General features: G+C 42.7%; 1 protein-coding gene across 1 annotated transcript; it reads right to left on the bottom strand.

The window, feature by feature from the left end:
- Positions 1-430: 430 nt before the first annotated feature.
- Positions 431-10340, bottom strand: LOC116389375 (sodium-dependent phosphate transport protein 2A-like). The gene is made up of 12 exons (XM_031858020.1): positions 10280-10340; positions 10007-10192; positions 9448-9594; positions 9021-9164; positions 7447-7558; positions 6729-6924; positions 5275-5370; positions 5042-5108; positions 4736-4903; positions 4421-4537; positions 1313-1437; positions 431-1036 (listed from the first exon to the last, which is right to left on the bottom strand). Exons 1-12 carry the CDS (start codon positions 10338-10340, stop codon positions 431-433), a joined length of 2025 nt encoding a protein of 674 aa, XP_031713880.1.
- Between the last annotated feature and the right edge of the window lie 2068 nt (positions 10341-12408).

Genomic DNA, 12408 nt, shown 5'->3' with positions numbered 1-12408 from the left:
CCTCTTCTCCGCTGCCTTTGTTTGATGCATTGCTACACTTTTGGCTGAAACCAAATGGGGACACACTCACAAAACCATTGCTCCAAAGCACCACTAGTGGTCAAAAACAGTGCACCTTTAATACAGTTACCATGCTACATTTTATGCTCTGTTTATGTAGTTCTTCATCAATTAAGTTTCAAAGTTCATCATTGATCTTAAAAAAAGGTGACAAAAAAAACTCATCTTCATCAGCAGATGGAGCTTGCTCTGTTGGATGAAAATCTCATACTGAGCTCACGATATTTAGCCTGGCTTTGGGAGGCTACACTCTATTCATTAATCAATTAATAATCAGAAACGAGTTTATCTTCAAATCATTATAAAATCTCATTCTCTCAATCCATCTATTGCCTTGATACTGACAAAATGCAATGTTTCATCAGTTTGACTACAGCGGAGTGCTGTTACACCGCTCTAACCCTTTTAATCTCAGCACCCTCACACCTGGTCTGCTCTCATCCAGGTAGTCCAGGGCTGGGTTGTCATAAGCCAGCTGTGCCCTCCTCTGGGGGGACTCTTTCTGCGTGTTGACAGAGGTCGCCTGTGTTGATACAGGCTCCTCTTCTTCGTCTTCTTCGTCTTCTCCCTGTCCCTCCTGGAATGCAGAGCCGCAGCAGACAGTCGCCTTGGTGACAAGCCGGTCGAGCGGTTTGAGAGAATGCATCCACTTGGGCAGGAAGTCCCAGCTCTGGAGCTTCGTGGGCAGGTGGCGAGGGCTACGGGCCTGCATCACATTTACCATGGTGATGAAGATGGTCACACCCAGGAAAGGAGCCCCAATGCCAGCCATCACTCGCCAGCCTGCCAGCGAGAGGCCCAGCACCAGCGACGGCAGGAGCAAGAAGCAGAGGAGGAGGTACAAGACTGCAAACCAGCGGTACTTGGCGGTGCGCTCACCGAGGACACGAGCCATCGTTATCGGCAGGCGTGTGAAGGGAAGAGGATACCACAGCAGAATACCAAAGACATTGAAGAAGAGGTGACAGAGAGCAATCTACGTGGAATGAGAAGATAAAAAGATGCAGTGTGTGAGCGCTGAAGGATGTAATTAACAGTCAATGTTTGTTGTCACTGTCATTTAAATCCTCAGAGAGGATTGAATGGATTGAATGTCATCATGTGACATTCAATCCATTCAACGACACAAGATTGTCCGTGTTTTTTTTGTGTACAGGAAAAACACATTTGTTTTACTTTCAATGTGGGAGGGTGTTGGTAATGGTGCATTCACTTTACTTTTTCTCTTGCATCTGATAAAGCACTGGCTTACTTGTATGGCGGCTGATAGCTTGTTGCCCGGACTTGCCAGAGCTGCCAGCAGGGCTGTGGCAGTGGTGCCGATGTTGGACCCGAGCGTGAGGGGATAGGCCCGCTCCAGGCTGATCACACCAATACCTGAGGGAGACGACAGAAACATACTGCGTCAGGGGACACGAGGACATTAAATAGAGATGGATAACCAGGAAATGCTGTAGCTTCTACAAGAGATAAAAGTGGGATTATTTCATTGGGGATTACATTTCTGAAAAGTTGATACAAAACTGAATGCACTGCTTTTACAAGAATAACAAGCAGAATAAAACCACATCAACAAAATAAATGTACTGAACACTGTTGCGAGCCATAGAGGCTGTTTGCCTCCAAATGTTTTAAAAACAACTATTTGAATTAGTCAAACCATATGACTCAAATTACATCTCAGATAAATAAACAACATCAAATATAATTTGTACTTGGTGATGAACAAAAGCCAATATTACAAAAAAACAACAGAGGAATAGAGACTGAAATAGAGACTGATAGAGCGGCGCTGTGTTCTTAACAGCAGAGAAACGACCATGGATGTAATTCATTAGATATTTTATTAAGCTATTTTTTCTTCGCCAGATAAGATGACTAATGACTGTCAAATGAGTGGATGCTTGACAGCAACTGACAACCAAAGCAGGACCAATGCTGCAATAGTCTACATGTAGTTAAATATACTGAAATAGAGGGAACATGGTTGCTCTTTATCTGTTATTTTCTAGTTTGTTTTCAATACCTGATACTATGACCTATAGTCACAGCAGTTGAAGGGAAGGTAAAGCTAAAGTCTAACATAAAATAAGCAGAAATGTTTAATTAAGTGTATCTGAGGATTGGAAATCATCCATGTGTATTAGTCTCTTGCCTTGTAGCTTTTTTTTTCCAAGCTGCTTAATTACTCCTGTTTTAAATGATACATGATTCCCATCTCACATTTATCACCGAGTAGCAGGCTGATGACTCAGTCATCGCTGATTTTACATGCTTCATTTAGCCAGTAGCATACAATACCGGTTATGCAACATGTTCTTACAAACTTCACAAGACTCGATCAGTGGAAATGAGCAGGGTTGTGTCCTTATTTGGCCTCGTCTAGCTGGTAAATGAGCTATTAGCCTACAAGGAAATGTATGGTTTTCTCCTGTTAGTATGAGAACAAAGTCATCTTGATTAGCCATTAAATACATGACAAGAGCAGTCAGGTAAACCTTTGCTCAATGTAAAGTTAACAATTACTGTAGTGAATGTCTGTTCAGAGGTTGTGGTGTTTGAATTTATAACTTGGTGCAAAAAACAGTGGCCTTGGAAACAACAGCCCAGTTTACTAGCTGCTGGATTACAGCGGCGATTCGTCCAGGTTTGACTGACAGTAAAACGCATGAGCTGCTGTTTTCAGCGTTTGATGTTCTCTCTCTTCCACAACAACTTTAAAACAAAGTAATCACACATGACATGAACATGAAATGAGATCATCTAAGCTCACAACCGCAGTGGCAAACCTCAAATGCCAGAAGCAGAGTCCAGACTGATAGCCACTGCTGCACATTGCTGGCCCACTCAAGGACAAGATCTGATACTCTGCACAGTTAGAGTCCGGTTTAATAAGACATTACAAGAGACTCCCCGAGGGGTTTGCACCAAATGAAACATGATGAGATGAGAAGAAGCTTCGCATCAGTCCGACCTTGACTGGGCCGATGTTGGAATTGCCCCCGGACTATCAACAGAACTTTCTCAAAGATCACCCAACACAAAGAGGAGAAAACTAACCAAACGGAATGTTTAAGAGTTGTACTACTTCTCAAGGAAAAATTGCAATGACAAACTATAATATATGATAATACAATTGGGTTTTGCATATGATGTAGAACCAACAAAAGTACCACAGATTAGCCATCAGGCTGCTACGAATAACTGTACAATTTACCAGCTAGTATTTCTATAGAGAGAATAAAGTGCTGGACAACTGCCGGGGATCAAATCGTTGTTTAACATTACTCACATATCTCTTATATCCTGTAATAACCAAGCGATGCTGCCACAGGTTTCACACTCACACTGAGGTCTTGACTACACAAGATTAAGTTTGATGTTATTCTGTACTTTAATGGCCGGGGGTGTTTTAAAATGGTTCGGCCTCCTGTGGTCACTGACCGGTCAAGAACAAGAAAGATCGAACACATCCAAGAGAGTAAAACAAAACCATGCAGCAAGTTTTCTGTTCATGCTGTGTTGTGTTCATACTGCATGCTATTGAAAACCACGCAAGTGAGACAAGGGTACAAAAACCCTGCAGGTCACCAAGAATTGATCAAGAACAGTACAAACAAGAACAGTTAAAACAAATCTGTCAAACTAAGAGCTTTTATCAAATATCTCTTGCTAGACACAAACCTTCAGCCACTGTAAACTCATTGTGCATGTCTCCACTGAATCTTTAGGTGTTTTTCCACAGTTGTGGTGTCTTGCAGAATACAATCACATGGTTTCCAAGAGAAAAAAGGACATGTGTTGATAATATATTCAGGCCTTAAATTGATTAAAAACCATAATATTAAATGATATCTATTCAATTGCCTTTAAAGCAACATCTGTTATTTTTCTTACGACAGATGTTGGTTTTACATAACAGTTTGGTGAAAGCATTGCTGGGGGATGTCATCATATTTCATGAGTCTACATGAAGATAACAAATGAATGAGGTTTTAATAACAGGAACAAACTAAATGATGTAAGTGTGTAGCACTTTGCAGCCCTCTTAGTGGGGTTATTATCATATTTCTGCTTGTTCAGTATCTTGTCTGCTTTTATCACATATTCCCCTCATTTTTAGTGTTTTGGCATTATCTTTTTAATGCACATAGGTTTACATGCTTTAACTCATTGGATTTAGTTTCCCATGATGCTGATGAGTCTTACAAGTCTTTTTCTAGTCTAGTCTAGGTCATACATACTGTACCTACACATTTCTCACGTTAACATTTTATCATATAAATGTTTTACCTTCATTTTTTACAGAATGTAACATATAATCTCCACGATTTGTGTTGCAAAAGCATATTTCACCCACCTACTAGGGGAGTCATGGCTGAAGTGAAGACAGAGCTACTCTGGACCACAAACGTTACCCCTGCACCCACAAGCATGGCCAAGTATCCTGACAGCCACCCACACGGATAAGGCAGGTCTGTTGAGATAAAGAGAGGAGCGATGGGAGTCACGCACATGTATCAACACCTGCATCTTTTTCACAGCCTCTTTCGTCTAATTTGCATCCAAGAAGGTTTTCTTGGTTTGTTTGCTGATTTACAGACTGCATCATGCATTTGCAGTTGCTACAGGATAACCTGTGTCAAACCTCCAGCAGCTCAAAAGGCAAGCCCACCTGTGTTGACGACTTTATGGATGACCTTTGCGACTTGGCCTTTAAGAAGAGAGTTGAGCAGTTTGACCAGAAGCAGCAGACAGGTACAGAGGACGGCCAGAGAGCCTGCCAGGAGAATCAGGCCCACCGCGAGGTCCGACAGTCGCGTGGACGCAAACAAATGCCTACCTGCAGAGTGACAGCACCAACAATCATCAGGAAATGATCCCACAAACTATACTATACTGAAAGAAAATGCATACAAGAAAAGCACTGTACACCTCACAAGAGAAGGTGTATTACAAATGTTGCTGAGTTTCAACTCACACTTCACTGAAGATTGGGACATGCCATGACTGGGGCCACAGTTTGCAGTGCTCACATTGCCAGTGGACTGTAGAAAGAAAGAAAGAAAGGAAGAAAGGAAGGAAGAAAGAAGCATCTGTGATGAAAACACAAATTTGCAGCACAGTTCACTGGCAGCAGTGCCATGCTCTATTTGGCGCCAGAGTGTGACACAATGTGTCTACATGTGCAGGAGACAGCAGTGGAGCCATTACCATAACAAGGTCAGTCTGGCACCATTCTTTCACCAGGCTCCTGTTCCTCATGTCCTCATTCCCCATGGCGATCCCTGTGATCACACACTTGTCGAGCTGAGGAGGGAAATAAAGGAGACATATTCTTCTCATCTTTGAAATTCAGTGAGTCAAAGGAGAGCATGGTTATAGTTTTTGAACTGCAGTCATTCAGTCACATCCTCCACAACAGCTGTCCAAGACACTTAGGACAACTAACTGACTCTTTGTTAGGCTCCGCCCCCCTTAGTTAGAGTTGCAATACCTATCAAGCTTTCCAGCCTTCTGCGGCACATATGCAGTTAAAAAAAAAAAACGGCGGCAGATTTACCACTCAATTTTCAAAACAATGGGTCCTTGATTTCAGACAGAGGTAGAAAAAAAAAAAAAAACAGGCCTCTAATTTCGAGACAGCAACCGACAACTTTGCCAGCCAAAATGGCAACTGTTTCAAAGCTAGCTAGTGGGGCTTTTCCACGAAAGACATTTAAACTTGCTGATTTGATTTAGCTGTTTTGATTTGAGGTTCCTGGTATCGTGCATGCTGGTTCCCTGTCAACGTCATCTGGAACACTTAACAGAACGGCGCCATCGTTAGTGTTTTTAGTACCACCTGTTACTTCCGCCGGCTAGTGAGCCTTTTTTTCTTTTAAAATGAGAATCATGTAAAAGAGGTCTTAAATGTATCACTGATATGATGCTAAAAGACTTTAGCTAAAGCTGCATGTCGAAGTCACAAACGTGTCATCCTCACCAGTGATGATCAATGAAGACATAGAAAATAAGATTGTTCTTGCATTGTAATGAAGAGCTAGTTAGCCCTAGCGTTACAGCTACGACTGTTATTTCAATCTAACATTACCCTGACTGTCTGCTTAGCTTTTCACTTACTATAATGACATCTGAAAAGCCTTTTAGGAAGATTTCTAACCAAAGTAATAGAGAAATGCAACACTATCTCGGGTTCATTGCTGGGGTTGCTGCATGTAAACCTCTCCATATTCAATAAAGAGCAGGTTAATGTTAGCGTTGAGTGTGTAGCTACACAGTGTACTACACAGTGTATGTGCTAGTTGTAAAATAGGGCTTTTTATAACTTAAACTGTAACTCACAAACTAATGTAATCTGCTCATTGGCCTGCAAAGCCCCTCGGTTACTTCTGTAGGCAGTAAGCTAGTTAGCAGGACTTGTTAATGATTGCGTCATTCGTTAGAGCTGACAAACACAGTATTTAGTCGATTCCGTACACTTAAAAAATAGGCAAAAAAGCCATTATCCTCCAAACTCTTCGAATGCCTAGCATCGCACTTACTACAGAAATCCAAAGATTGACAGTCCCGCCATTGTTACAGTTGCTCAGCTATAGTTGGACAATCTGTTTGGGCGAGGGATTTCGCAAATGGTCAGTTACGAGAATGCTGATTGGCTGATTTACCTGTATGATGAGTTTGGTGACAGGCTCGGTGATGACCTTGAGCATCTCGGGTGCTTCCTCCCCTGGTTGAAGCTTGAAGTTGGTGACCAACAGGTCCGACAGCTTGGCCATGAGGCCGCTCGCCAACTCCAGTGGCAGCAGAACCAGCACCGACAGCCAGTTGAAGCAGTCGTGGATCGTTGCCCCGGCAAAGGCACTGCAGTGGGTCACAATCAATTTCCGCGTTATCTAAGGTCAGCCATCAGCATGATCAACTACTCAAAAAGATTGCTTGTTAATCTGCTTTTCATACCCTGACTTTTTGGGATGTGTCTGATGCAATGGGTATTTTAGTTTTGACTCAGTGTGTGAGTATTATTAAAGTTTAATAAATAGTATTTATTTTACCAGACACAGATTAAGTAACGTGCCATCTGTTCAGTGACGTACATTTTCACGTCAAAGGGTTAGGGGTGTGAGAGCAATGTGGATTGGTGGCATTATTGTCACTGTTGTAGAAAATACGCTCAAACGGAGGCTGAAGCAAAGAGGCAGCGAGCAGCTGCTAATGATCCCCCTTCACCCTCCTCTGTTTTCTTCTCTGCACGTTCAGCACTTTCCCCCTTCATTCCTTCACCTCCCCACTTATCCTCTTCAGTTTTCCATTTCAATTTCTTCTTCCCCGCTCTTCAGCCTTCCCCTGCACTCACCCTCTGCCCCGCCACTGTTCTTCACCCACCGTTGAAACTCGGTCCGCTCTGCCGCTTGCATCATGGCCACTATGGTGTTTGTGACTGATGTCCCGATATTGGATCCCATGATGATTGGAACAGCCGACCTCACCTCTAGCACTGTGAGGCGAGACCACGTAAAACATCTTACGTGAAAGTAATCACTCTTAGAACTATATGCAGAGCTAAACAAAAACATTGTAAATGGATAAATGTCCGCATTCATTTAATGATAATGCATCGAGCACATGAGAATAAGACATGACCTTTTGCATTTCAGAATGCAGCATGAGTTTTAATTGGGATAAAAGGGGATTGTAATTTGCAGTTGAGTGAAAGCAGCTTAGCCCTCACAGAGGTTCATTGTTGAGGATGTCTTTAATGATGATGACCCACGAGACACGTTCACGTAAGCAATGCATCTCTTTTTCTCTTTGATAATAACTTATAATCTTTCTCCTGGCTCCCTTACAGAAAGGATTTAGAAGCACAGCGGCAGCTCCTGCATACTGATATCATTCACGTTAACCACTGTAATGAAAGAGGGGAGACCTCGGAGGCTGCGCTCATTAGAAACAGACAGGTCATAACCTCACCATGTAATGGTCTTAGGAGGCATGATAAGCTAAAGGCTGAGCTGTTGGGAGATTACAGGGTGTGAAATGGTTTGATTTCATTATATCTGATCCCAGTCTGACCTGCTGGAGTACAATAATTCTCAGATGTTTTTTGCAAATGGCCACTGCATCAATCTCAAAATGTCAATTTCAGGTCAGTAAATCAGTCAGTGTATGGTAGAAATCTCACATAAGAAAGATTCAATTATGCCTCGTTAATTTAGTCACTGATTTTATTTTTATTTTTGTCAAAAAGTTCCCATGGAAAGACACAAAACATTAATAAATGTATTCCACTGAGTAGTTTCTGTGTAGCTAACACCTGATATAGCTTATTATGTGCCCAGACTTCCCTTGTTTGACCACCAAAAACTATTAAAAACGAATGAACATGGGCATTGTAGATTCATTTGAGTCACTCCCACATACACCGTTTGGTTACCAAAAATACAAGGGCACCAAATGTGTATCCATCCGTAGCTGAAAATAGTCCCCAACAAATGCTCCAGTTACTTCCCTTCGAGTAATATTTGCCAAAAACTACAGTGTCCAGCGGTTTCAGGAAAATATTTTGCCTTTTTAAAAATGACAATATGAATTGGATATGGAAAACAGGATTATGTCGTTAGTAAGAATGAATGGACTTGGAGCTGAGAACCACACAGGAAGTTGCAAAGTATTGAGAAAGTTACTAACACATCATTAGGTCTTTGTTTTGGCCTTTTCGTGGGATCAATACAGAATAACAGAATAAGCCTAATCCTTTAAATGATGTTATCGGAGAATGTACTTCTGCTAGTTTACTCCTGTTGGAGAAAACTAATGCATGTATATGTATATCTCAGAATAAATGAGGCCAGTCTGGACAATTTTTCTATTCCACAGTCTTATTTAAAACCTAAAATAACTTGTGCTACGCTACACGGCGCTGGCACATTTACACCCACTTTTATGCTCCTACTCACATCCGGAGGCCACCAGACTGACGACAATGGAGGTGGAAGTGGATGAGCTCTGGACCAGCACCGTAACCAAGATCCCCACCACCAGCCCTGCCACAGGGTTAGACAGCACTGCATTGTCCTGGAAAATGCCCCCTGCCACTTTACCTGGTTAGAAATGCCGCCCATATACACACAGACACACAAACAAAAAAAATGCTGGTCTCAGATATGACACAATTGCCAAGAGCAATGTTAAACAAAATTCAAACCTCTTGTTTCCCCAAAATCCAGAAAGGTCACCAGATGAAGCGTTGTGGTAAATTATACAGCAGAGCCCCCGTAGGACAGTGTGAACTGCTCTGCAGTGACTCACCTATTTGTCAAGCATCAACTGGCTGAGTCACTATCAACCCGCTAAGGGGGGCAGTGAGGGTTATAGTATACTTACCTCCTGCTAACTGGAAGGCAGAGCTCAGCGTGTCCAGGGAGCAAACGAAGAGGAAGAAGAGGATGAGGAGGAGAGGGATCTTGGATAGATTGATAAGGAGCTGCCTGGTCTTGTTCTGACTCACTGCTGTGGTCTGCGGAGAGCTATCTGTTGAAAACAACAACTGTTGAGTACAAAGTTATCAAAAAATATATCACAGATTAACACACAAATGTGGTATGTTTAGCTTTTACTTCACTCTATTTTTCCCCATTCTTAGGATTTGTTCTGGATGAGAGAGATGGACTCACTTAGCTATCTCACATAATGGGGAGAAAAAAGCTATCTGACAGACTACATTACCCATATGCAGCCAAATGCTGCTGAGTGACAGCAGGACTTAGCCTTTGTTGCCCAGACTGCATGATCTCACTGGCCCTGTGTGTCTTTGAGCATGTCTTTATCTAATGAGCATGTGGTTTGGCTTCTGCTGCTGTTATTTGCCTTTTTCGAACCCATCAGACCTGCTGCCAACGCAGGACATGAGTGCAAAATTCTCCTTCTAACGCCGCTCTTGTACCTTTCTGTTTCGGGAGTCTGTCCGTCTCCCTGAATGCAGGTTTGCTGGAGTGGTGATTGGTATGAGGGTTATGGCCCTCAAAGCTGCTGCAGAGGTCGAGGGTGGAGCCAATGCCAGACTCCCTGTCCTCCTCCTGCGGGAGTTTGGGCTGTGAGGAGAGCCGAGTGCCGTGCATCCTCATCCCCCCTCATAAAGAATAACAAAAAGCATACATTTCAAGCATTTCAAAGACATGAAAAACCAGAATGATGGGAATTGAAGCCAATAAGTTACCATTGTAGTGGAGCCCTGTGCTCCGTCCAGAGGACACTATAGTTATAGATCGAGACGACATGTTGCTTTGAATGCTGTGTGGGGAAAGGGAGGAAATTGAAAATCACAGGTTAACACCGTTGTAGAGGGCGACACATGTGAGTGTGAATTTGTTTATCAGCCACCTGCAGCAGTAAAAACAACCCCAAGGAGACGAACGTGTGTGTATACGAGCACATGTCTCACCACGCTACTCAGATCAACAGACAAGCAATTAGAAGGGAACAAAGGCGGCCCACACTGTAATTGCCAGCTGTCGTTGGTTTCGAGGTCAAACCGAATGCTTGAACATACACCGCGAGGCATCGCCTCGCCTCTCAACAAATATATGCCTTGTCAGAATCAATAAGGAAACATCAGTTTCCATGTAACTTGTCTTGCCCTCCATTTCCTGCAGCTGCAAGTCAGCTCTTAAAGGGACTCTCCACTGTCTATAGTGCATCAACTCCCTCCAAAGATTTTCATGCTCTCGGTTTGATAAGAAACATTTTTTTTTACCCCCTTTTCATGTCAGCCACTTTGCCATATTTTGGGGACTCCAGTGTAGGAGGGAGTACTAATGTGTCTCTGTAAAGCAAAGAGGATGGAAGTGAGTTTAGTAATTACAGGAGTCGAAATTGCAGTAATTAGTCGCTGCATCATTCTCATTCTGTGTGGCATCCTCCAGCAGGTTCTGATGTGCAGAGAGGCCCTGTTCGCCCTGTATGTGAGAGTGAGACAAGTTCCATAGATTGCAGCTGAATGTACTTGAGCATATTCTGTGTGTGTCTCTACTGAACGTTATCCTCTAATCTACCTCCCCTACGCTCATCTGTTTGCCGGTCTGCTGTTCTCTCACTGTTGCTCTCCGTTTCTGCATTATTTGTGAGCTTGCCTTTAAGTCACTATGTTTTACATATCGTCTCTGTGCGGTTTATGTTATGCCGAAATCTTTCTACTTGAGATTTACTTTTAGTAACAGTTGTCAGTGAGTGATGGCTGACATGCCAACATTGTCCAAAGGATCTATGAGCTGTTGGTCCCTTCTAGATAAAACGACAATTAATAAATTATTCATTCCAAATAACACCAGAAAGCTTCAGTATTTGATGACGCAAAGTCACTCAACATACATTTTTGGTATTGACATACGCACTAAAGTATCTTACCTTGTCTGAAACAGTCTAAGGTGTTGTGTATGACCCCCTGGAAAGGAAAGCATCAAACTGAAGTGTAACTCAGCTTTAAATATACCACCAGGTAACACCCCATCTCTCGTCGATTAACTTGCTCCACCATCACATACCTCACTGTTAATCAATAACACAGAGACACAACTTAATGATGCACGGGGTGGGAAAGCACGTTGTGTATTAGGTGATGAATGATGTTTGTTCAAACAGCTATTTTTCCCCCTGACTTGGGGCCAGATAAGGAGTTCAAGATGAAGAGGACTGTTTGATGTGATTGATGATCACCCTTGTTGTTGGAAGTTCTTCTAGTTCCACGTGCAAGAGAAGGAGAAATCTGACACCTAGTGGTAAAAGTTAGGAGAAAAATATCATTTCTGCACGGGCGCCTCAAGTCCACTCATATTTTCAAACAGCAGTTTTCATCACTTACTGTAGTTTGGCACAGAATAAAGCCAGGGTATTAAATTATCATTTCTTGCATGATATAAGTCATAATCTGCATGACTTGTGCGGGATGTTCAGGTGCTTATGTTACATTTCCAGGATTTAAGACGAAGCATGTTGTGATTGTAAATTAAATATCAGGAATATTTTCTCAGATCCTCTTAACACATATGTGCACACATTGACTTACACACCCCGCTACTCACAGGCAAGGCCCTCCTCACCATGCCATAAACGCTGCGATTGCCTGAGTAACAGGGTAATTGTTAACAATTAGGCCAGCTATGCTCCTGTCACGTCAGCAGTGCTCTCAACCAGATCTGCTGACCTCAGAGTTGCATCCATGAACTCAGAGGAGCAGAACTTAATAACCCACTAGCCTGGAGTTGTTATTTTCCAAACTGTTGTGAGAGCTGGGAGCCAAAGCGAGATAACAGCTCTGTTGTTGTGCAGGCAGCTGGACCCGAGCCGAGG

This window comes from Anarrhichthys ocellatus, unplaced genomic scaffold, assembly GCF_004355925.1.
Source record: "Anarrhichthys ocellatus isolate YVR2014 unplaced genomic scaffold, GSC_Weel_1.0 scaffold19, whole genome shotgun sequence".
Lineage (NCBI taxonomy): Eukaryota > Metazoa > Chordata > Actinopteri > Perciformes > Anarhichadidae > Anarrhichthys > Anarrhichthys ocellatus.
The sequence above is the reverse complement of the archived record's forward strand: the minus strand, read 5'-3'. Positions and strand labels throughout refer to the sequence as shown.

Bases quoted from the DNA above. Each gene is read 5' to 3' on its own strand.
- LOC116389375 (XM_031858020.1), bottom strand. From the start codon at position 10,340: ATGTCGTCTCGATCTATAACTATAGTGTCCTCTGGACGGAGCACAGGG. The intron at 7,559-9,020 runs GTGAGTAGGAGC...CTCGCCTCACAG, and splicing joins CAGTCTGGTGGCCTCCGGAT to TGCTAGAGGTGAGGTCGGCT. The intron at 1,438-4,420 runs GTGGGTGAAATA...CGTCTCCCTCAG, and splicing joins AGCCATGACTCCCCTAGTAG to GTATTGGTGTGATCAGCCTG.